This window comes from Dipteris shenzhenensis, chromosome 16 (genome assembly GCF_047967505.1).
Source record: "Dipteris shenzhenensis isolate YYH24624 ecotype China chromosome 16, Dip_SZ_1.0, whole genome shotgun sequence".
Classification (NCBI taxonomy): domain Eukaryota; kingdom Viridiplantae; phylum Streptophyta; class Polypodiopsida; order Gleicheniales; family Dipteridaceae; genus Dipteris; species Dipteris shenzhenensis.
The window spans coordinates 9,409,842-9,434,153 of record NC_141611.1 but is presented as its reverse complement, the minus strand read 5'-3'; the positions used below and the strand labels follow the sequence as shown (position 1 = coordinate 9,434,153).

Here is a 24,312-nt window from a genome sequence, read left to right as displayed (position 1 = left end):
TGCACCCAGCTCCATGAAAGCTGCCATACCTTCTCTGGACTCCAGCCCGCTCTCGTTTTCAGCGTCCACCTTCCTTTACCTAAAGATCATGTCACCTCTTTCTTGCTCTAAGGCCTTCTAAGCCTACATGGGCTTGCCATGTGGCAGCCCATGCCTTGGGTTTCCCCCAAGGGCCTTCATTTGCCCCTAGGCCCCCTCTTGTGGGGCCTTTTTAAGAGCCCACCAATGACCAACCTTAGTTCTAAGGTTCTTTGGGCCCCTCTTGGCCCTAGAACTTCATTTGCCCCCAAGGCACAATTTCCTAGGGGGAAACTTGCACACCCTCATCCCGTGACCTCGCCACTTCATTCCCGAGGGTCGAGGCCACATGCAAGCATTAAAACTCACGCCCTCGTGACAGCCATGGTACCTTCATAATCTTGACCTAATAGTAGATCTAGGTGTTGCCCATGTGGCAGCCATATTGCTGCCCACATGGCAGCCTAATCCCCTCCCCCTACAAGTATATCTACCCTCGTGCATGTTGGGGTGTCAACCCCTGAGCTCTCCTCATTTGGGGGCTCATAGGTGGGGCATTGACCCTATTTCTCCAACACCCCCTCTCAATCACACACTTTGGTGCAACACCAACTCTGTCAAAGAATTTCTCCATCAGCCACTTTGCAGACTCTCAAGAACATGTCAAGGATGTCTTCTTTATCTGATCTTGAATCCCACACCTTCAGAATCTATAAGTACTTCCTCACATCGTTCACAAATAGCCGGATCCAGTCTGGAACATAGGTACAACTTCTATTCCAAGTCACAAGGACTCTGATGTCTTTAGCACCCCAAGGCACCAATAGATCTATCCGCTAAGGACCAATTAAACCTTGCAAGATACCAAAGATCTTGGGTGTATTTCAACCTGACATACACCCATTGCCAGCCCTGCACACTGAGATCTTAGTGACTGGTCCACTTTGATCCCCACTTGTAAGAATCCCTCCAACCATTCTGGAGTGATCCTATCACCCACCACAGGTCTTCTAGTCGCTAATCTCAAGGACAACCTTGCAACAAGCATCAAAGACTCTCTCTCTCTCTACCCTACAACACTTTTTCTGAGTTTTCCTCTCCACATCCCCAAAATCTCATCCTTGCAAGCAAGAGGGGCTGCCAATTGCACCAAGGGCTTGGCAACTAGGGGAGCACAAGTGGAAGGGGAGTTTGAGTCCGAGCATTGTTTGTTTGCAGTACATTTTTGCATTGAAATTTCCTCTTGTCTAGAATCTAGAACAATGTGGGATGAAGTTGTGACTATGTAGGCATTGCACCTGGGGTCATGTTCTCACTAGCTCCAGCCTTTGAGTCATCCTTTGTAAATGGATCTACTTGAGCACTCTTATTCTACAGTAATGTCTAATTCTTCACTCTCCAGAGTTTTTGTAGGGTGCATTGCACCTTGGTCTTGTATCTCCATTTTTAAGAAATAAAAGAGCCTAAATGGAGCCGGGGGGGGGGGGGGGGGGGGCGGGCATTTGGGCCCCTCAACCCAAGTGCAATTGCATATATCTCTTTATTGCTATTCATATTGAGCAATTTGTCAAGTTATGCAAACTCTCCCTCATGTAGTCTCCATTCCAACATGCATCCATGAGCACCTCGTAAAATTCTGCATAAAAAGTCTGTAAATTCCTATCTCCAAATTGTTAAAAAGCACATAGTAGTTTCATTGGTATTAGAGCTTAGGCGGTGGTCCTGTACTCTGTGCTTTCTCTTGTTGAGTCCTTTCTCCATAGAGTCAACCTGCCACCATGGCAGCCAATGGTCCGGATCCTCCTGAACTCCATGAGTTGAGTTCTTTCTTGTCCAATATAGCCCAACAAATTAAGTTCTGGAGAGCAACCAGGTGGAAACTCACGACTCAGGGCCCCAATCCCAAGGAAGAGGCCGTGCGGACATCCACAACTCCTACAAGGAGGGTAAGTTCTTGAAGTTCATACCCAGCAGGCAGTTTTTCTATCAAAGAAAGTATCATTGAAATCTCTTGCAGAAGCATCTAGAGCATACAAAGATTTGCGTGGCTGAGATTCAAGAGACTATCACTAGTGCTGCTAAGGATTTTCCAGATGCAATGTGGACCTGCTGGCACCCGTTCTTTGTAGAACAAAATATTATAGTTACAAATATGGGAGAAGAAATAGACACTCGTATTTTTTAGTGGCCTTGTGGCATGGATGGCATAATAGGACCTCATAGCGTTGATCCCAATGCTTCAGTATCTATAATGCCCAGCAAACGTAGTAGAAGCCTTAATAAAGAGGAAAGGGAAATGTATCTTGGGACAGAAGTAGTAGAAGCCTATTATGCATGGATGGCATAATAGGACCTCGTAATGTTGATCCCAATACTTCAGTATCTATAATGCCCAGCAGAAGTAGTAGAAGCCTTAATGGAGAGGAAAGGGAAATGTATCTTGGGACAAAAAGGGATACCATTTGTACCTGCTGCACCAGCCCAGGTACCTTCATGATCTTGACCCAATAGTAGATCTAGGGCTGCCCATGTGACAGCCATGTTCCTGCCCACATGGCAGCCTCATCCTCTCCCCTGGTGTCAACCCCCTGAGCTCTCCTCTTTTGGGGGCTCACAGGAGGGGCATTGACCCTATTACTCCAACACCTATCCTCTATTTATGTATGATATAAATCAGAGATGGATTGGATAAACGGCTGAGTTAGTTCGGGCCAGTTTTTACAATTGTGCAAACAGACAAATACATGCTAAGGATTGAAACAATACAAGAAAGTAAACAGCTTGCCAAATGATCCCATGTATGGAAGAAGGCTAGACCTTGAAAACAACTTGCAAGCAACAAACCTGATTGAATGCACGCAACTTGCTTCTGGATGCAGCAGCCCCTGATGACAATTGAGTTTTGCGCTGCCACCTGTCCACTGTGCTATTTCGGAATGGTACAAACCTAAGATATAAGAAAAGCCAATATTGCACTCAGTTCATCTCCATCTTAGTCTGAATATGCTGATACATTTTCTGCTGCTAAGATATAAAACAATTGGAAGCTTCACAATCAGATTTTTTGAGTAGCTCAACAAATCTATATTAGTGTAGCTGAAGAAGGGCTGCGTGAAAACTCTGCTCTACATACAAAAGATTAAGCAAAAAGTAAAGCATTAACAAATGCTCTAAATCCTCGCCAAACTTACTAGTCTTCAACATAGGCAAGCAAGCCACATGATATCAGCAGATTGCAGGGAACAAAAGGAAGCCTGAGCGTGAATTAAACACATAACACAAGTCCATATATTCTCATCAGATTATATGTTGATGACTTAGTCATCACTAGGGACAACAAGAAGCTGATGAAATAGGCCAAAGATAGCGTGCGCAATGACTTTGACACAAAAGACTTTGGCATGCATTATTGTTTGGGAATTGAAGTCTAGAGAGACAAGGATAAAACATTTATATCTCAAACTAAGTATGCAAATGACATCCTCAAAACACTTAGAATGGAAGATTGCACGCCAATTAAAAAGTCCAATGAATCCAAATGAAGAAGCTACAGAAGAGTCAAGGCTCAATGGCAAGAAGCAATGCGATGAAGAATACCAAGTCATAAATAACAAAACATGAGGGTCCTGGATTAGGATTATTAAACGGTTCACCAAAGCAGTAGTTAGACTGTAGGTCCTCGATAGATCAAAAAGACATTACATCATTAATAGGTTGGTAGAGATTTGTAAGGGGACACATGAGGTGGACCAAGATGGGTGCCACATGGCACCAAATCATGGTCTAGCCTAGTGTCAAAGGGTAACCGACACCCTTTTAGATGAAGACATTCAAAAAAACAAAAGAGATAGACGTTTCAAACAAGAACTAGAGACAAGAGCCCAAAATGCAGAAGTCTTGTGTGTCCCTTGTCCTTTTTCCCAAGATACATATAATATATAACTCCAAGATTGAAGGCCAACCATATGCTTGGGAGTTGGGAAATAAGAAGGTATACAACCCTCCACATTCCTATGGTGTAAATGCACCTTTATTGTGACTACTCTCTAACCTTATTCTAGGACTCACCTTCAATACCTGGCACACCCAGTGTGGCAGATTTGAAATTTTGCACCTGAATCCACAAAAGCTTTCAAAGTGCTAAGCCTACAGTGCAAAAGAACTATCCTATAGTGAATGACATGGTATTGTGATATAAGCATAGTGAAGTGCATATGTGAATACAGTGCCACCATTTTATAGCAACATGCCAAGGCTCGGAACCCATGAAATATTATGTCATTCATACAAGCTCATAGATGATGAAAACATAGAACCATGAATCAATGAGTATGTCAACACTCCAATGGCATGGAATGGACATTACATAGGCATGGCACCGCCTATGAAAGTAGAAATATGTCGACGATGAAGCGCTAGCATCTGCAAGAACATGTACTAAAAATGACACACCACCAAGAATATATGTTGATGAAGCATAAGGTAAAAGACCAGAAAAGCATGCATAATAACATCTCAACACCTGGATCAAGAAAACAAGGACCCTTGCACTATGATTTTTTGACAACAGTCTGCCTGAGTTCTGATTTTTCTGTCTTCTTGAGATCCACAATTTCAGTTTTTCTGAGTTGTGATTCTTCTGTTTTCCAAAGATTTGAATACCCAAAGATTTCTGACTTTTTGAACTGCATTTTTTATATTTTCTGTTTGCAGCAGAATTTCTGTTTGCTGTCTAACATTGTCCCGAGTATTTCTTTCTTGTGTATTCATATCTTGAACTCCTCTCAAGTGTAAGAAAAGATTTGGCAGGGGTTGTTGGAAACTCTTTTCGACTCTTTTGGCTCTCTTCGTTCTTCCATATCATGACAAGTATGCTAAGCATCATCATTATCAGTATTTGAATTTGTTTTTGTTTGTTCTGTATTCAATTTTTTTGAATATGCTTGTGCATTTTAATCTTCACAGAAAAGTGAAACTGCATCATTGCATCTGAATCATAACCTGTATTTCCTCATTCATATGAGTAGGTGAATCAAAGAAATCATCATTAAACTCAGGAAAAGCGTGATAGAATATTTCTGATGTATCATCAACCAAATCTGAAAATTCTATTTCTAAAACCATTCCAAACATTTGTTCCTCTGCATCATTCTGAGCATACAATGATTGATTTGAATATAAATGTACTTGGCAATCTAAATTCTGAATTTCTGATATTAGTGCCTGTTGCATTTTCTTTGAATCTTTCAAGAAAAATAGACGCTTTAAGCCTTCATCCCTGTTATCGGGTTGATCTGTTGTCTTATCTGCATCTACATCATCTTCAAACTCCATGATTGCATTCTCTTCATCATTGTTGGCTATATTACTCAAGCATTAATATAGATTCATCAATTTGAACATCAGCATCATAAACACCATCATATTGCAGTAACCTCTGATTTACTTCTGATTCAGAAGGAATACCCAACTCATCATCAATGCTCTGTTCTGAGCCACTGGATTCACCATCCACACAAGAGTGACCTGCATTCACATCAAACATGGGCTGATCTACCTTCTCTTTTCCTTTTCGTGATACCTGCATACCACTCTCTGCATTGCTTTGAGGAGATTCTCCTGATCTCAATCTGCTTGTCCATGGCGAAGTATGTGAACCACTGCTAGAGGACACTCCAGGTCCACTGATATTTTGTGATTGCTGCTGTGAATTCTGTGCAGCATTACCATTTTGTGCATCTACATCAATCATCACATTTACTGGTTTATACCAGCTGCTCATCTCATCAAAAACATCTCTGCTCACTGTGAACTTTGGTGTAGAAGGGTTATAGCATCTATACCCTTTTTGCTGCAAAGAATAACCAATAAAGACATATGGTACCCTCAAATAATTCATGAGGCATAAATATCAGAAATATTACTAGCTTCAGTGCTTTGAATTGATTCTGAACTATTCCTTTGAAGCTAAGTAGAAATGAATCCCAAACCTTACTTGTTGTCAGGGTGTTCCTCGAAATGGGAGTGTGGAAACTTATCTTCATGTTTCTTTTTTTTTTTTTTGCAAAAAGAGACTTCTATTAAGTATTAAAGAAAACCGTTAGAGCAAGCTCCATACGGGATACATCATGCAATGCATGAAAAGCTCAAGAGCCAAAAAGAAAGGATTGAGGCTAATAGTGTCATCTCAATCCGGTAGAAACCTCCAAGAAAAAGGGAGAACCCCTCCAAACTCGAAGAAATATAGTCCTCCTAGAAGAGGCTGTCCGTGAAGGGCCCTGCATGCTAGCCCATATGGCTATCAAAGTGTGAACCATGTCAGTCCAAATACCCGTGAGCACTTGTGATGGGTGTATCTGCGTGCCATCCAAGGCCTCTGTACATCTGGCTCTCCAAATGTGCCAAGAGGAAATGCTTAGCCAAAATCTCCCAAGAGGTGTCCACTGAAGCATGAGAAGCTCTGAAGGGAGTAAGTGGTACATCATGAAGAGAGCAAGGCTCTATCACCTGCCGGCAGACCGAGAGTGCCCAAGAAGAAGGCTCACCCTCATAAAACACCTGGGGCCCAGTAAGGGATAACCATGCGACCAAGCCCCAAGTCATGAAGAAAGGGGAAGTATGAAAGGTGCTGAGTATCCGAGCAACCCCATTCCAAACAGTCCTCGCCTGACTGCAGTCCCAAAGGCAATGTCGCACTGACTCCTCTGCAGAATGACAGCGAGGACAAGTGGGATCAGCCCCAAATCGTGATCTCCACAGGTTCACTGCAATCCCTCCATGAATAGAAAGCCAAAAGAAAAGAGTGATCTTTCTATTTCTGAGGGATTTCTAGAGCCTCCTCCAGAAATTTCTACGCAAATCTGCGGTGAAGAAGCTTTCCCAATGGGGGGCTCTGGAGGGAATCCAACCCCTACTGTTCAGCTGAAATCTCCTGGCATTACCAACCGTGAAACGAAAAAAGGGAATCCCCCTCTCTCGGTGCCCATGATCTATCCACTCCCACTCTCCTAGGTCCCACTGCAAGCACCTGATAGGTGCACCTCCATATAACCACAACCTCCAGGATCCCAAGGCCAAGAGCAGAGGGTCGGGGTCTAAGTACCACTGCAAGCCCGCTCCATGGTCCACAAAACCAGCAATCCTGATAGGCTAAAAGGCAACCTCTAGAAGAATATCATCCTTGGATGTAGAGAGTATACCTCCATCCCCAACGTCAAAGACCAGTGCATCTTCCCCGAGACCTCGAAGAGCGATCACCTGTAAAGGAACTGCTGTCCTCGAAAAAGCTCCCACCCAAGTGGTAGAAGTAATAGGCAACTCAACTGTCCATTCCATCGGGATGGCTGCATCTAACTGCTGAATCCTGCGTGCTACCGGTGACTCACGGACTGCAGTCTCTGATCCTCATGTAGCCTGATAAAAGCCTTCCAAGTGCCTACTGTGTAGGCGAAGCCTCTCTCCCATTTAGACCACTGCATGTAATGGGAAGTGCCCAGTGGTCTGGCATGCTCGTCAAGTATACTATCATTCCAAATGATCGGCTGCCTATCAATCTCTTCGACAGTAGAAGGTGGAATCCTTCAAAGAGTGTTCCTAAAGCTCCCCCAAGCTTTCAGGATGGCAGTCATGAGAGGAGAGGCAGGAGATCTGAGAGGGGCAGAAGTAAAAATCCAGCGAGGACTGTCCACCCAATCATCTCCCAAGGTTGGTGTGCAAGCCTGAATGCGTCCAAAAAAGAAATCCTTCCAAGGTTCCTGCCCAGGCATGAGTCCCCTCACCACCACCTTACAAAGCAATGCCCTGCACTGCAAGTCCGGGTCAATGATATTAAGGCCCCCTTCACATGTAGGGAGAATAATGGTCTCCCAGGCCACCCTCGCTGCAACATCTGCCATGCCATCAAGTTCACTCCATAAAAAATTCATGACTGGTCTAATAAGCTGAGTGATGCAATCCCTAGACCGGCACCAGCAAGAACACACAAACTAGGCGGTGGCCAAGAGTACCTGGTTCACTACCACAAGTCTAGATGCAAGGTCGAGTTTGGCAGAGTCCAAAAAAGGAGCTTTTTCCTTACACTTTCTAGTACTGGGGCAAACTGCTGTGCTGGAGAGATGCCCAATCCTACCTCGCATCCCAAATACCTGATAGGAACACCCCTTTGAATCCACGAAAAGCCAATGTCAACTCCCCAGCCTGGAGTGTCCTCATCACTAATCCAAAAGCCAAAGGATTTATGTCAGTTAATGTGTGCCCCTACAGCTGAGCAAAAAATATCCAAGGCTGTCCGAAAAGAATCAAGTGACTGCGAAGAGGCCTCAATAAAAATAGCAATGTCATCAGCCAACTCACAGTCAAGAAGCTCCTGCTCTTGTCTCAAGGGCAATCTCAACCCAAAAAGCTCAACCTGAGATCTAAGGAAGATACTCATAGCTTCTGCCACAAAAAGAAAGAGGAAGGGGGGCTAAAGGGCATCCCTGACGAACTGATCTGAAAATCCGAAACCTATCACCCCTTACCCCTCCAATCAAAACCTGGCTGTGGGCTAATCTGTAAAGGGAGGCCACCCCTCTAATCCAAGCATCTGAAAATCCAAACCATAGAAGAGTGCCCTCAAGAAAACCCCAATCTACTCTGTCATAGGCTTTCTCGAAGTCCAGGAGTAGAACTGCCAGCCTCTGCCCGCTCTACATAGCCCACTCTGTGGCTTCCCAAAAGAAAAAGATATTATCAAAAATGCTCCTGCCATGCACAAAGCCTGTCTGATATCATGGATAAGGTCTGGAAGAAGGGGCTGTAAACGGATGCTGATTGCCTTGGCAAGGATTTTGTAAAGAGTGCCCAAAAGAGTGATGGGTCTCCAATGGGATACAAAATTCCTGTTGCCACCTTTCGGGATAAGGTGAATGAGTCCCTCGGTCAGTGAGTTAGGCATCTCACCCGAGTCCCAAATGCCCTGCAAGGCTGAAGTAATATGATCACCTATCATATCCCAAAAGGCTATAAAAAAAGGAGTAAGACCATCGGAACCAGGGCATTTGCCCTTATGAAGGGCGGAGAGAGCAGTCTTAAATTCTGTGTTGGTACAGCGTGCATCAAGTGAGCATAACATCTCTGGGGTGACCAACACAGGTAAACTCTGTCAAACTTCATCTCTAGCCACATCTCTGGCCTGTGTGTTAGGATTTGTGGAAAGTAGGGAGGCATAGAAAGTTGTCGCTAAGTGCATGACGGTCTCCGGATGGGATTGCAAAACGCCGTCAGAGTCAATAAGCTGCCTGACACTCTCTCTACTATGTCTAGGACCAAGTGTAGAGAAAAAGTGTTTATTGACTCTCCCTCCCATCTGTATCCAAAAGGACTCCCGTGCATGGAAGGCATACTCTGCTCTCTAATCAAGCAAAGTCTGCAAGTGAGCCCTTGCCGCAGCAAGGCGCTCCTGTATCCAAGCATCTGATGGTCGTCTCTGCTCCTCCCTCTGTAAGGCTACCAACTGCCGGCGGATACCAATCTCCTGCCTGAGTACCTCACCTCGCCGAGCACTAGCAACGGAGTGATAAAAGTCGTCGATACTGACAAGTGCTGTGGCCACATGTGAAGGACCGGCCACCCCCCCTGCATGTGAGAAACCCAGATCTCCAACACTGCCTCTGTGAGAGTCTCATCCGTGTATAAGGCATCGGGGATCCTGATACTGTGAGACCGTCCTCTCAGATGAGGCTCTGAGATGGACAAAACTACCGGAAAATGGTCTGAAGTGGAAACACCAGGTGCAATGCAAACTGTCTCCCCTCTATCAAGAGCCCAGTCACCCACATAGAATTTGTCAATCCGAGCATGGATAGGCATCTGCACCCTATGGTTCGACCAGGAAAACAAAAGTGACTGAGATTGAATATGAAATGCATCATCTGACCAAACATCTCTGCCACTGAACCTGAACAAGAAGGCATCCCAGACTGCTCTCTCGAGGGAGTGGATACCACCTTCTCTGCCCTCTTTCTTATCAGAAGGTGCCTCAACCATGTTGAAGTCACCTCCAATAATCCACGAATCCGCAACGTCAGCCCACGAGAGCAACTCTTTCCAAAACAGAACACAGTCTCCTCTGTTGTTCGGAGCATAGAGGTTAAGGAAACCAACCTCACGTCCGTCAATCAGAAGTAAAACCCACTGGGCCCTGGAGGGGGTTATGGTACCATGTCCAATGACCAGAGGGAGAATAGAATCTGAAACTGAAATGCATGTACCTCCTCTAGTTCCCAAGGTAGGAAGCCAAAAAGTCCGGCTTGAGAGCAGCTTACCTGACTTGGAGCAATCTCTGACATCCAGTTTGTGTTCCTGAAGAAAAAGAATGTCTAGGGAACCACCTGAAACACCTGGATGGAGCTGATTCCTGATCAACTGTCTGCGATGGCGATGAGGGATGCCGCCCAATCCCTGTATATTCCAATTGGCTATCCTCATCGGCGGGAGGAAGTGGGTTGGAATACCTTACCCGACCTGGTGGCGAAAAAAGAAACCTCTATCGGAGCTGACCTCCTGCAATGCACACGAGGTCCAAGGGGAGCAAAGTCCACAAGTGAGAGAGAGAAGGATCTCTCAAAAGAGAGGCCGATAACTCACTCTCCAAAAGTGGACGGTACAAAATCATCATCTGGGAGGTTAGAGAGGTCCTCCAGAGCAGAAAAGGAGTTCCGCTGAGCCAATCCTGGGGAGGGGGTACGAAGGATTCCTACCGAAGCAAGAAGAGAATGTAAGACCCTCTTCCCTCTGTCCAAAGAGGGAGGCACTTGTACTGGATCCTAATCAAAAAGTGTTGCGGACGAGGTGCCAACAACCTGGGCTGCTAAGGAAGGTACAACCTGATCCAAGGGTGGAGTCGAACAAGGCTCCTGAACACTAGTCTCCTCCCGAGGCTCCAAGGGGGTAGCCTCCGGAGAGGTGGATGTGTGAACTGAAGTAGAGGGCCTAACTCCGACCGGAACCCACCGTGGGCCAAAGGTGGTGCGGGGTGCAGAAGGGACTCGAGTAGCCCTAGAAGGGGAGGGAGCCCGTGTCTGAGGCCGTGCCTGTGAAGCAGTAGGTCCTGCTCCTGCTCTCTGTCGTAAGCTAGTACGAGATGGTTGCTTTTTGGGCCTCTTTTTCTTCTTTGGGCAATCTCTGGCGAAGTGCCCCGAGGATCTACAAATCCTGCACTGGTCTTGCCAACCTGCAACCTCAAATCTCTGAAGGAAGAAAGACCCATCAGGTCGTTGTAGCATGATGTGGTCATTTGAAATATTGGGGTCCTGAACACTGACCCTAACCTTGGGTACCCCATCCATCCTGACTGCCTCAGCAGCCGAAGAGGGCTCGCCAGGAAGAGGGGGGATCTCTGCTACCACACCAAACCTCTCACCAATAACTGAAAGAAGCCAGTGATAAACTGAGGGGAGACCAGGAAACCGGATGAAAACAGAAACTCCCTGCTTGTCCTCTTCAACTAGGTCAAATCCCAGTTGAAAAGGAAACAAAAAAATCCTCATGTAGCCTAGAAGTAGAAACCCAACCTGTAGCAGGTCTCTCGTGACGTCTGGGGAATCTAGGCACACCTAAAAGAAACCTCGTCCCGACAAACGAACATCCTTAAGATGGGGGACGAGCTCCTGAGGAAGCGCCGCAAGCATCCAATCTCTAGCTTGTGACCTGGAGGGGTGGGAGCCATGAATGCGTGGGAAGAGAGTCATGGAACACTCATGCTCCAAATCCTTTTGCAACTGCTGCAGCTCGTCTTTTGAGAAAGTGACAGTTCTCGCGGCAGGTGTGAGCAGAGACGGATTGACTGAATGGGAGCCCATTCGTCGATCAAGGTGTGTTGGCCGATTCAAACACACAAAATAAATAACTCCGTCCGCTATCTTGAAACCCAGGAGACACCTATAAGAGAATAGGGGTACTCCAGATGAAGGAGAGGGTGAAGGAAGAAGGGAGAGAGAAGAAGAAGCCAGGAAGGAGGAGTCAGCAAGGGGGCAGCAAGGAGGAGGAAGGGAGAGGAGCTGAGGATAGAGGAGAGGAGGAGAGGAGTGGAGGAGAGGGGGAGGAGAGGAGTAGAGGAGAGGGGAAGGAGGAGAGGAGCAGCGCAGGAGAGGAGGGGGGAGGAGAGGGGGCCGGGAAGGGGAGGCAAAGAGAGAGGGGGGAGGAGCAAGGAAGAGTAGGGGGGGAGGGGAGCGGGCGGGGGGGGCGGGGAGGGGGGTCGTGCAGGCAGCAGCACGGGGGGGGCCGTGCAGAGAGGCAGCAGCACGCGGGGAGGAGTAGGCTGCAGCGGGGAGGAGCAGCAGCAGGCGCGGGGGGGAGCAGGCTGCAGCAGGTAGAGAGGGAGGGGCAGCACGCGGAGGAAGAAGGGGAGAGAGGGTGGGAGAGGAGGGGGCAGCGAGGAGGGGAGCAGGAGGAGCAGGGAGCAGCAGCAGCCGCCTTCGCAAACTTGTTGCTGTTTTTCATGTTCCAATACCAGTGCAGAAATTTATCTTCATGTTTCCACATCATATCAATAGCAAAATCAGATACAAATGCATAGCATACACAAGTGTCATATGATTTGACAATCGAATCTTTCGGGAAAGCAAACCTCGTCCGAAGGTTTGTCAACACTTGATAATTCATCTTCTTGCTGCTCAGGCTGTCTATGAAACAATCAAGAACTGATTGATATTGGATATGTTGCTGATTAATCTGAAATTTGCTGATCATTTTTTGAAACTGAAATCTAATCTGATTCATTACTGAGTTGTACTGAAATATGATCTAGTTCCTTACTGATCTGAACTGAAATCCAATTTGGTTCATTACCGATTTGAACTGAAATCTGGTCTCATTCGTTTCTGATCTGAATTGAATTATGTTCTGATTCATTATGGATCTGAGCATCCAGAGAAACATCTAAATTTTCACAGTAACTCCATTCATCATTTTCGGGATCATCTATTCAGGAGTAGATTTGGACCACTCTCAGATTTCCTGGCCCATCTTGATCAGTGGCACATGGTGACCTTCTTGCTCAAGGCCAATGACAAAAACATTGACTCCTTCAAAAGCAAGGGCGAGACCAAGAGGACTTGTCAGAGTCCAGCCAGAGGACAATCACTGACTTCCCCCACCTAAGAGATTTGGATTAGAAGCCACAGGGTACATGACATAAGTCGAGATCTAGGGAGCATGACACGATGGACTCGCCCTTGTGTTGACCCACACATGAGGACCATATATAGCTCCTTGAGAGACATGGCGCTCACCAAATGAAGAGCTCTCCTCGGAGACCACAGGGGGGCAGACACGGGCCAGGACAGGCTGACCAGGTTGAGCACCAAGAGCGTCCTATCATTGACTTCCTTTCTCATTGATGATACCAGCCATCACCAAAGCCACTATCGGCCGAGATCATATCCTTTATCCTCAATCAGCTAGGGGATTTGGTTTCCCAGACAGCATTCAGAGGTTCCGACACTTGATGGATGGTTGAACAATTGACCCACTGGTAGGGATCATGCGGACAGTTATGCTAGGCTATGTGTACCCTTCCGCAAAGACATCGTGGTGTGTTTCTCTAATTGTTATTCTCTTCTCAAACATCAGCCTTGGATGTGGATGCCCACTTTGGCTCCCAAGTTCACCCCTCTCACACCATGGCCAGTATATGGAGAAACATTGTACACACTTCATGGTCACTTGGTCGAGTATGCAGGGGTCTTTTGCGGCTGGTTCTTCCAAGAGGTCTTTCTTCCTCGGAGAGTGGAGAAGACATCCCTTATTCTCTAAGGGTTCTACAAGTTTGAGGTGGCACTTTCAGCCTCAATCCTGGTTCTTTTCTGGGCCCTTTTGTTGAGTAGGGCTTTGAACCTCCTCGATTTCCTCATGCAATTCATGATGCACTCTTGCCTTGAGCATTTGCTCTTGAAATTATGCTTAATTTTCACCCCTACATCATTGTCTCGAGGAAACAAGGTGACCCAAAGGAAAACAGGGAGGTCACCCACTTGATTGATCACTCCTCAAAGGAAGGATGGGGGGCAGGGCGGTCACCCATATAGGCTATCATTTATAAAAGAGGGCCCACCAAAAAAAAAAAAAAACTGGCAAAGTTACCAAAATCAGAAACTAACACACAATGTCTTTTATAATGCACCCAGCTTTTGGTTGTCTATCCAAGTAAAATAGGTTTGCAGGTCAGACACCAAAAGATGAGTGAGCCTTCTACAAATCTATTTGATGAGGATATTGTTGGAGTTATATGCATCTGATAGTGAGTGAGGGCTTTTATGTGGGTGTGCCCGCCCTTATTTCTGTGAGGATAGGTTGAGATTGGAGGCCTTTTTCAAGGCTATTGGGGGGGCTGTTTGTCCCGGCCTCTAGGGCTGGTAGGCCAGGCCATTTATGGCCCTAACCCTGGTCGGGTTACACCGACCAGCTTGGTCAGTTGACTGGCTCTGGGGTTGGCCAATTGGCTGCCCCTTGGTCGGCCTATATGGCAGGCTTTTTATAGCCCTGCCCACTCTTGTAGAGCATTCTACTCCTCCTCTGCTGATGTATTCCCCTACTATATATATAGTTTCCATTGCCTCCATCTATGCAAATTCTATGTATCTCTCTCAGATGCAGAGTGGGCTCAAGTAAAGCATCTCCAGGTTCTCATGCTGTCAAGGCTGATACGCAGTAAGCCATCAGTCCCCCACCAAATCATTAGGTCATCTCTGCTGCAGCTTGATGCGGCTTTCCAGGTCATCACTTATCTGTACCGGGTCAAAGGATACAGTGATTGCACTTCAGGGCGACGTAGATACCATGGCTAGCATTATCCTCCTCCATGGCCCTAGCAACTGTGGAGATCAGAGATGCTAATATGCACACACGTGCCGAGGGTTGAGAGGTTGGGGCTACACATGGACAGATCACCCCCCTTCCAATACAGCATTGATGCGCCTTTTCTCCCACTCGGATATCATGAGGTCAACTAGATCATACGCGAGGACCTTCTACAGCTACACACATTCAAGACCTGGTTGGCACCGAGTGAGCTCCCAGCAATGAAGCTCAACTTTTGCAGAGATCATTGTTTGCGCATTTGTGACGAGGGCTTTATTTACCCCCTAGGATACACCCGGATTCATCTCCCCCACTCATTGAGGAGATATCTCTATTGGGCAGGTTTGGGTTTCATCACATCGACTCCGTATTGAGAGTGGACGAGCTCAGGGAGTACGAGAGAGAGACATATTGGTACCTTATGTGATCTACAGGAGATTGAGTCGGAGGAGCATTTTATCTTTAAATGTCTTGTCTATTACTAGACCCGAGGCCGCTACTATTGTCTCTTCAAAGATAGCTCCGGACTACTCTCCCACTTCCTTTCCAAGCTTAGCCGCCTTCATTGCCTCTGGGTCCACCATGACCCCTCTTTGGAGCTCTTGTATCTGTTGTATCGGGCCAGGGCATGAGACTTGATGTGACATGATGATGTTGATGATGTAGATGATGTTGCTGCTATGACTATGTCATACTAATGCTTTCTAGAAATATGTAGCATTTAGCATCTAGCAAGGGTGATGACGCTCATTTTAATAGCTCCACCCTTTCAGCTTGTTGTATCAGGTTTCTTATTCTCTCATAGACCCATCTGTCTTCCGAAGACTTTAATAATTTTTTCTTTCTTTCTTTCTTTCTTTCTCTCTCTCTCTTGCATCCATGAGGTAGTTAGGCACTGCGAGCATCTACTTCAATCACGCAGACAGGAGCAGACCTCCTCCTTGGTAGACCCTTCTCAAAACTCGATCATGGAGTTCTTTCAGCCAAAGCAAGTGGACCCCCATATTACGAGGCTCCAACATGATCGAGATCCCGAGCCAGCGACATGACAGCTCAGACAGAGGGCTGACGCACAAATTACACTTGGGATATCCCCTCTCTGTTCAGTGTCGGGGCTCGACCGACAAGGGTCACTGTAGCCCTTGTTAGGCGCAGAGTTATGACTAGGAGACGACATAGGACCAGACCTGTGAGCAACCGACAGCACTCTATCGCCGACTTCATGCTCACGCCGTCTCATCCACTTGGATGAACTGATGATGAGGAGGAGGAGGATGATACTGATGTGTAGTCGATCACTCTGACATGACTAGCTTTTTGCATTCTGCATTGGTATGGATGCTCGTTTAGTAGCTCCACCCTCACACTTTGTTTGTATCAGGAGTCTCACAGTCTCATAGACCCATCGGTCTTCCGAAGACTTTAATAAACTTTCTTTCTTTCTCTCTCTTGCATGCTTCCGCACTGCAGTCCACCCTCACAGTTACTACAAAAAAAGCTAGGGCTAGGAAAAGAACATACACGCTTCTATGTGCTATCAGCAAATCCATAGCCTTTACTTTTCTATGCCTATTAGTAATCCATAATCTACTCAAAGTTGCTATACAAAGTCTCTATGCCACACCATTCCACAAAGGCAAATCAGAGCAACATGAACTAACAGATAGATTAAGTTCCGATCTGGTGCTCTTTTAGGTGCCAATGCAGTGCCAGTTTGAGGTGTATGCACCAATGCCTCTATGTCAGTATACATAGTGCCATCAGCATTGCAACCAACTATATCAGGCCATTTTTCTGATCTTTTTTTTTTATTATTAACAGGTATGGCATGACTTGGCACTATGCCCCTCCTCATTGGCCTTTTTTGGATATTGCTCAGGATTGAGAGCCATTGATGCTGTTTATTTTGTGATTTTGCATATTGTATGCAGGGCCTTCACCTTTCCTCATGTAGTAACTTTAAGGTTTGGGACTTAAGATGTCACAAAATTTTCTGTGAATTTTTGAAAGCATCTAATAACACAAAAAACATACATATCATAACATCCTCAATGTCTCCCATTATTTCTTCATTCTATGCATCAAAGTAGCAGATAGTACCTCATTTAGTCAGATATACATGGCATAAAACAGGAAGAGGAGCTATTATTTACATATCATTCACAAGACCCCAGAGCCAGTGCAATCGGTCACAAAAGCATGCATATTATAATCCTTTACCAAGTCATTGCAGCCTCCTTGTTTACATGCACATAATTTTACGCACACTGCTTTACAAATACATCAGCTATTTATCTTCAACCTTGAATATTCATATCTCCTGCACAGGATGCATAAACTAACTCGTCGGCAATCGTAGATAGCTTGGTAGAGGTTCCAGTCCAGCGAAACCAAAACATTCAAAGGAAATCAAGCCATACAGGAAAGAAGCCACCAGTATATTTTACACTCAATATAATATAAGTTCCAATGGTTCTTACCTTGAATATAAAGAATCAACATCCTGCCATATCCCTTCTACTACATCAGAGGATTCCAGCAAGGAAACCTCCTCATTGTCATGCTGTTTATTCCTGTCACCTGAACCTGAAACAAATACAATTGTTTTGCACCTCTCTAGCAGCTAGTAAGGACTGTGTCATTGAAATAAATGAATTGATAAAATGTCAAAATTCTTTTTTGATACTATGAATGGAGAAAAAAAGTACCATTCATGCTTGCATGATCAACTTCATTGATAAGGCTGTTTTGTTTTAGCAAAGACTGCATTATAAGGGTAAGCATCAACAAAACAACAAATAATAAGTATTCCGTCACATGCTTTACTACAAAAAAGCATTGGCCTTTCTTTGGGAACAAAGTGAGAACAAGTTTAGGCAAAGCATATCCACCATTCAAAAGTGTTAGAATCAAAACCTTCAAGATCTCTGTAAGACCCCTCACAGTTTCAATGCTTGATGTTGCCAACCTTGAAAAGGCATTTCCAACTTCCATATTAGCTTCACAAGCAACAGATTTTATATTCTCCTGCAGGAGAGAAGAAAAATTGTTGCAAATCTCTCTCTCTCTCTCTCTCTCTCTCTCTCTCTCTCTCTATTTTGGGGAGATTAGCAAATATAAGAAGGATTCATTGGAAACTTTGCAACTAAACAAACAACTAGTGTGAATGTGGATTTCCCCTCTTCTTACTTTGAGCTTCATTAAAAAATTTCATCTCTCTCTCTCTCTCTCTCTCTCTCTCTCTCACTCTCAAATGAGGGGTTTATTGACCCACAAGGATACACGCAGATTCATCTACCCCATTCATTGAGGATCTCTATTGGGCAGTTTCGGGTCTCTTCACATAGACTCCATATTGAGAAAGAAAGAAAGAAATTTTATCAGAGTCTTCGGAAGACCAATGGGTCTATGAGACTGAAAGAAAACCTAATACAAACCACAGTAAGGGTGGAGCTACTAAACGAGCATCATCACCCGTGCTGAGTTCCAAGGTTTATCATACATAGTCAAATACATCTGAGTGTGACAATGAAAAGGAAAAAGACTAGAGCAGAGCGGAATCCTCTGTATGTCATGTCGCCCTGGCTGGTGCATAGCCGGTGATGGGACGCTGGCGTCTGTCAAGGGGTGCCGTGTGTCTTGGTCTCTTGAAGGCGGCTCGACGTAAGACCAAAGCCACCGTGACTCCCGTGGAACGTGTCCCAAGTCTGCTGAACAATGATGAGAGGTCCTCCAGAGTGATCTGTGTGTCCCCTTGATGCCTCGTGTGTCGTGCTGCAGTCGTCAGGTCGGGGTCTCTATCATGTCTACGGCTAGATACTAGACGATCAATATCACTCAACGGGAAGAACTATGTGATCCTGCTCTGAGAGGTGTCTGGTGGTGTGGCCAAGCCCCGTCGCCTGAGTAAGTACTCTCTGTGTCGGACCCCCTCGTGAATGAAGGCCGCGAGGCATCTCTAATCTGGGTAGGCGAGGAATCTGGAAAGGGGCCCGAAGCCGTCTCTGAAGAGACAGTGGTAACGACCTCGGATCTCGTAGTACACTGGGCACCTAAAAATAAAATGCTCCTCCGACTCAACCTCCTGACAGTCGCACAATGTGCATATGCAATGCTCCGGAGACGCATATGCACCTTCCCTACAAGAGATTGAGTCTGAGGAGCATTTCATTTTCAGATGCCCAGTGTACTATGAGATTCGGGGTGTTTCTATTGTCTATTCAGAGATAGCTCCGGTTGTTATCCCGCTTTCTATCAAAGATGCTTGGCCGCGTTCATTTATGAGACAGTTAGACATCGTGAGCGCCTACTTCGATCACAAAGATAGGAGCGTACCTTGGTAGACTCTTCTCACAGCATGGTCACGAAGTTCTTCTAGTCGGACCATACAGGCTCCCACCCTACAGGCCCTGGACGACACGATGGAGACCCAGAGCCAGTGACATGACAGTTCAAAAAGAGGGTTGACGCATAGATTACGCTTGGGGACATTACCTCCTCGTTTGGAGTAGGAGCACAACCAACAGGGGTCGTTGTTGCCCTTGTTAGACGTAAAGCTATGACTAGGAGAGCACAAGATTGTGCCCACAGGCAGCCAGCCACATTCTATCTTTGATTTTATCTCTTGCTCCCCCGCCCTTGACGAGACGAGATGGAGTGGTCCACGGTGGTGACATTGGAGCATATTCTACTTTGTATTCAGATGGCAGATGATTTGATGATGATGATGATGATAATGATAGTGAGGACTATTATTCAATATGACTATGTAGCATTTCCCTTTTTGCATGTTTGCATGGGTGTTGATGCTCGGTTAGTAGCTCCACCCTTTCAGCTCACTTGTATCAGGCTTCTCAATCTCATAGACCCATCGGTCTCCCGAAGACTTTAATAAACTTTCTTTCTTTCTTTCTTTCTTTCTCTCTCTCTGAACTTTAATATCAGAGACACCTCTCAGCTCAAAAATCTGCAAATGTCTGTATACCTAAATTCTGCCCTGCCACTAAATCAAGGGAAAAATCTGCTCAACACTGCTTGTAGGTAAATTTCCAATGCATGGGGGCCAATGCAAGGCAATGGGAGCAAAAGCCCCAAATTCTAGCAAACCAAAGTGTGCAAAAATAGAGGACAAAAGCCCCAAATTTGTGGAGAGAAAATGAGGCGAAAAGAGGGAAGATCCAAAGAAAACCCCAAATGTCACTGCAACTTTCAGTTCTGCCTGCAATGTGCTCTCAATGTTACAAACGTTGAAAATATGTTTTTTTTTAGGCTGAGAAGACCATTGTCTGGAGCAAATCGGTTGCTGCCTTTGGTCACATTTGAGGAGCATTTGCTGTTTTGCATGAGAGAATTTCAGAAGCATTCAAACAATCAACCCTTGCCGTTCGGTTTTGACAGTTTGGGACATATTTTTGAGGTGCATCCTCAAGCCAAGCATTGGCTTGGAAAGTGAGCATTCAGCTAGTTGTGCTTTGTTTTCACAGTGTGTGAACTTGTCAGAGTTTGTCACATTTTTGCATCTGTTTGAGATGGCCCAGAATCCAAATGATGTTTTTGGCGTGCGATGGCACCAACTATTCTCTGTTAGTTTTATTGTTAGAAATCTTTTGGTTGCCAAGGAACTTTGGGACTTTGAGCACTGGCAATGATGATCATCCTAGTCCTACTGCTCCAGCCACTGCTTCACAGCAAGGGGGACGTGGGAATAGGCTCCACCACAAGCACAAGAACCTGTTGCTCTCACTCCAAATCAGAGAAGATGAGATGCACACATGATGCACAAGCTTTATCTTTGAATTCACTTTCAATGAAGACGTCTATTTAACTCACATTTGGTCCTGCTAGAGTTGGAAGGGTGCTTGGGATATCTAAGAGGCAATGTATCAAGCTCGTAATGAGGCAAGAATTTCATTTTTTAAAAGAGAGCTTTGATTCGGTACATATGAATGAAGGAGATTCAATGGTATACCATCTAACAAAGATTCAGGACAGGCATGAGCATCTTTTGAATATTGATGAAATTATATTAGATTCGTAGCTTATCTCTAATACACTGAACTCCCTACGGGAGTCTTATCTTTCTTTTCATAAATTGCTAAATTTGTCCATGGGGGGAAATCCCAACCCCTCTCACTTTTCAGGCATTGGAAGTGACCTCCAAGAAACTGTGTCCTCATAGGATCAAAAGCATCACAGTGCACTAGCAGCAGCCAGAGTTGCACCATCCTTAGAAAATGCAATCCTTACGATTTTCCAAGAATACACCCCTCACATATCTAATTAGGAGGAGCTTCCGAATGAGGCATCTACCATCTGAAATTTCTGCAAAATCATAAGACTACCAAGGTTCACATGCGCAAACTTGGTATGCCACAACTCTGCATCCTGCATGGCAGAGGTAGATGTGGAAGCTGAATATGCAGTTTGTGCTCTTATCATATGCATCAAGCTAAAGAAGACCATGACAGATTGTACACCAACGCATAGTCATTCTCCTTGTTACGAACCATACGCTTGTTATCCTCAATGAAAACTTGAGATCCGCTTCTAGTGATTGAAGAAACTGAAAGCACATTCATACGCTTGTTATCCTCAATGAAAACTTGAGATCCGCTTCTAGTGATTGAAGAAACTGAAAGCACATTCTTTTCCATCCCTGGGACATACAAAGTATCATGGATGCAAAAATCAAAGCCATCAATGGTTATAGGTAAAATCTCACCAATCCCTCTACCAGGATAAGAAGAGTTGTTGTCACAAGATACCTTCTTGCCAACAGGGGCACATGATAGCGTGTCAAGTAAGTCCTCCTTGGATGTAAGGTGTCTAGATGCACTGCTACCAAAATGCCACGTGTCTGCAGTTTCATTGATACTGAATGTGCATAAATCCCAAGAGGCACCATAACTGCATGTGAAGAAGGCCAATAATGCTCTACAAAATTTGTTGATGCATAATCCTTTCTTGCATTTGTAGCCAGAGAGCTGCAACTGCCATACCAGACTCTTTCTTCTTCCCTTTTGCAATCCTCTTTTACATTCATGAATGAAATGACATGGCCTTTTACAGTAGCGGCATCAGCCTTGCCTCTTAGGCTTTTTAGCATCCTTTCTGTCCTTACCAAGAGTATGAACTGTTCATGCTTAAGCTGAAATTTGCTCCTCTGTGCTTATCTTTTGCAGCAAAAGCTTCCTCTCTACCACATGCACTCACTTGACATGTTCTTTCTAGTCTGCTCTTCTTGCAATAAAAGTCCCACCATTTTATGACACCGTATCAAGCTTGGTATGAAAGAAGACCAAAAGTTAGCAGTTACTTCCGTACATTTGGATGCATACCATATGCACATGTAAGTGGAAAGCTTGATGACAAAGCTGAGAAGTGCATATTTCTGGGCTACAAGAGTGAAAGCAAGGGTTACAGACTCTACAATCCAACTACCAAGAAGGTTTTCATAGTAGAGGTATTATTTTTGCTGAGAAATCAGATTTGCCCCTTGCTGTATTTGATTAAATCAGGGTTCATCAGATACATTTGAAGGGTTGCCACCCATTTCATTTGATACTCGAGCTGATATGCCTATTGAAAATCCGAATTTGCAGCAGTATTCACAAGTAGTTGATGCCTCAGCTCAGCCTATGGCTTGTCCTATCACTCACAAGGAAGTTCAGGATGTTGTGGCACAAGAAAGTTCAGCAATGCAGGAAGCTCTCACAGCCCCTTGTTGGCTGCTCCGTACCCTCCAGGAGAGCAAGCTCTCTACACCAATTCCTTGGCACACGTGTCATGACACTAGAGACGCTAAGGATGCCAACTTTCTTTTTTTTTTTTTTTTGCAAGAAAATTACTTCATTAAGTATGAATGAAAACCGCAAGAGCAAGCTCAAATGCGGGAGTACATCATGCAATGCATGAGGAAAAAACAGCTCAAAGTGAGCTAATAAAGAACCAAGGCGGAGGCTGAAAATGCCATCTCAGCCCTGAAGGAAACTCAGAGAAGAAAGGAGATCCTCTCCAAACTTTGAAAAAAGTAACTCTCCTCGCAGTGGCTGCTTTGAAGGATCCCTGCATGCTCGCCCAAATGGACATCAGAGTGTCTATTGTGTCGGTCCAAACACTGGCCATAGTCTCGGAAGGATGAACCTGGATACCCTTCATCGCCTCTCACTGGCTCCCGAGCTTAGTAAGTGCAGCATATCCCCTACTGAATTGGGCCTGCATCGTTGGTCGCCTCGTGAAAATTTGACCAAATAAAAGAACCCTCAAGTATCAGATGCGAAACCTCCACCGGTAATCCATCCAGATTCTAGCGTAAACTACTCTCTGTGCGTAGCAGCTCGAGATGTGTTGGAGATCATCACCCTAGTTTTACCAAGGTTGGCCTTCAAATCATGTGTCTTGCACAAGGTATGGAGTGCATCCAAGTGTCTCTGGAGGTCCTTTGCTTTGAAGTTGAGAGTAAGACCGCATCGTCGACATATGTAATCTAGAGTCACATGATCGGTCTGGAAGCCTACCTATCCCTTGGCCCGAAGTCCCTGATCTCTGCAAACTGGCTAACCTGTGTGCCGAGCATTGATGCATACAACTTGGACATGACATGCCCAATCATAATGGTCCTGTAGTTTTCTGAACTCATGGGATTCCCTGCCTTGTGAATGAGAGTGATGGTGTTAAGGGTCCATGTGTGAGGGAAACCGGTGCAAACCAATTCATTAAAAAGACTTGCTAAGATCGAGGCCATAGTACTTGTTCCATACATGATGTATTCAGTATGTAGTACCTCTTGATTTTTTGCTGGGCTGTTGTGAAGCTTCAAAGCTGCCTGTTTGAAGCCACTTGCTGTGAAAAGTGTGGAAGAAGTAGGATGGGGTAATTGTGAGAGGTTAGGTGATGGTTGGTGAGACATCACGTACAGTGTGCTTGCGCACAACTGCCATAGTCTTGTATCCGTGAGAGGAAAGGGGGCTCATCATTCGAGAAACTTCTGCCAGAAGTCCCTAGCTTTGTTACTAAATAGAATGTTTATTAGTTCCTCCTCGTTCTGGCAAATGAAGGCATGCTTCCTTTAGTGAACCACACACACACACGTGCGCGCGTACACACACACACACGTACACACACACGTACGCACACAAAAACGCACACACGTACGCACAGAGAGAGAGAAGTGGGGATTGGAGAGGCTAGGCGGGCCTGGCGACGGCGACTCTACTACGACGACAGTGGCAGACAACAGAGGGCCTAAGACCGATGACCACAACAAAATGTTTTTTAACGTTTTCACAAAGACAAAAAAGCCTACAAGACCAAAATTGAAAACTTCACGACAGTATACCCCTTGTGGAGGGAACTAGAGGTGCTACCACAGCTCCAATAGGGTATTGATGAAAATAGGCAAACAAGAAAGTTGAGTTGTTCCTGCCATATCATGTGTGTGTACCATGCGTCAATCAT

The 24,312-nt window shown here is 45.3% G+C and overlaps 1 protein-coding gene across 3 annotated transcripts in view; it reads right to left on the bottom strand.

Moving 5' to 3' along the window:
• The window catches only part of LOC147892520 (rRNA processing protein-like protein), a 101,693-nt gene that overhangs the window by 30,133 nt on the left and 47,248 nt on the right, over window positions 1-24,312 (bottom strand). For all 3 annotated transcript variants that reach the window (XM_087387143.1, XM_087387142.1, XM_087387144.1), the window contains 4 exons: window positions 17,773-17,883; window positions 17,565-17,619; window positions 17,337-17,442; window positions 2,863-2,965 (listed from right to left, as the gene is read on the bottom strand). In XM_087387143.1, coding sequence (XP_087243269.1) covers window positions 2,863-2,965; window positions 17,337-17,442; window positions 17,565-17,619; window positions 17,773-17,883 — 375 coding nt within the window. The remainder of the gene's footprint in view (window positions 1-2,862; window positions 2,966-17,336; window positions 17,443-17,564; window positions 17,620-17,772; window positions 17,884-24,312) is intronic.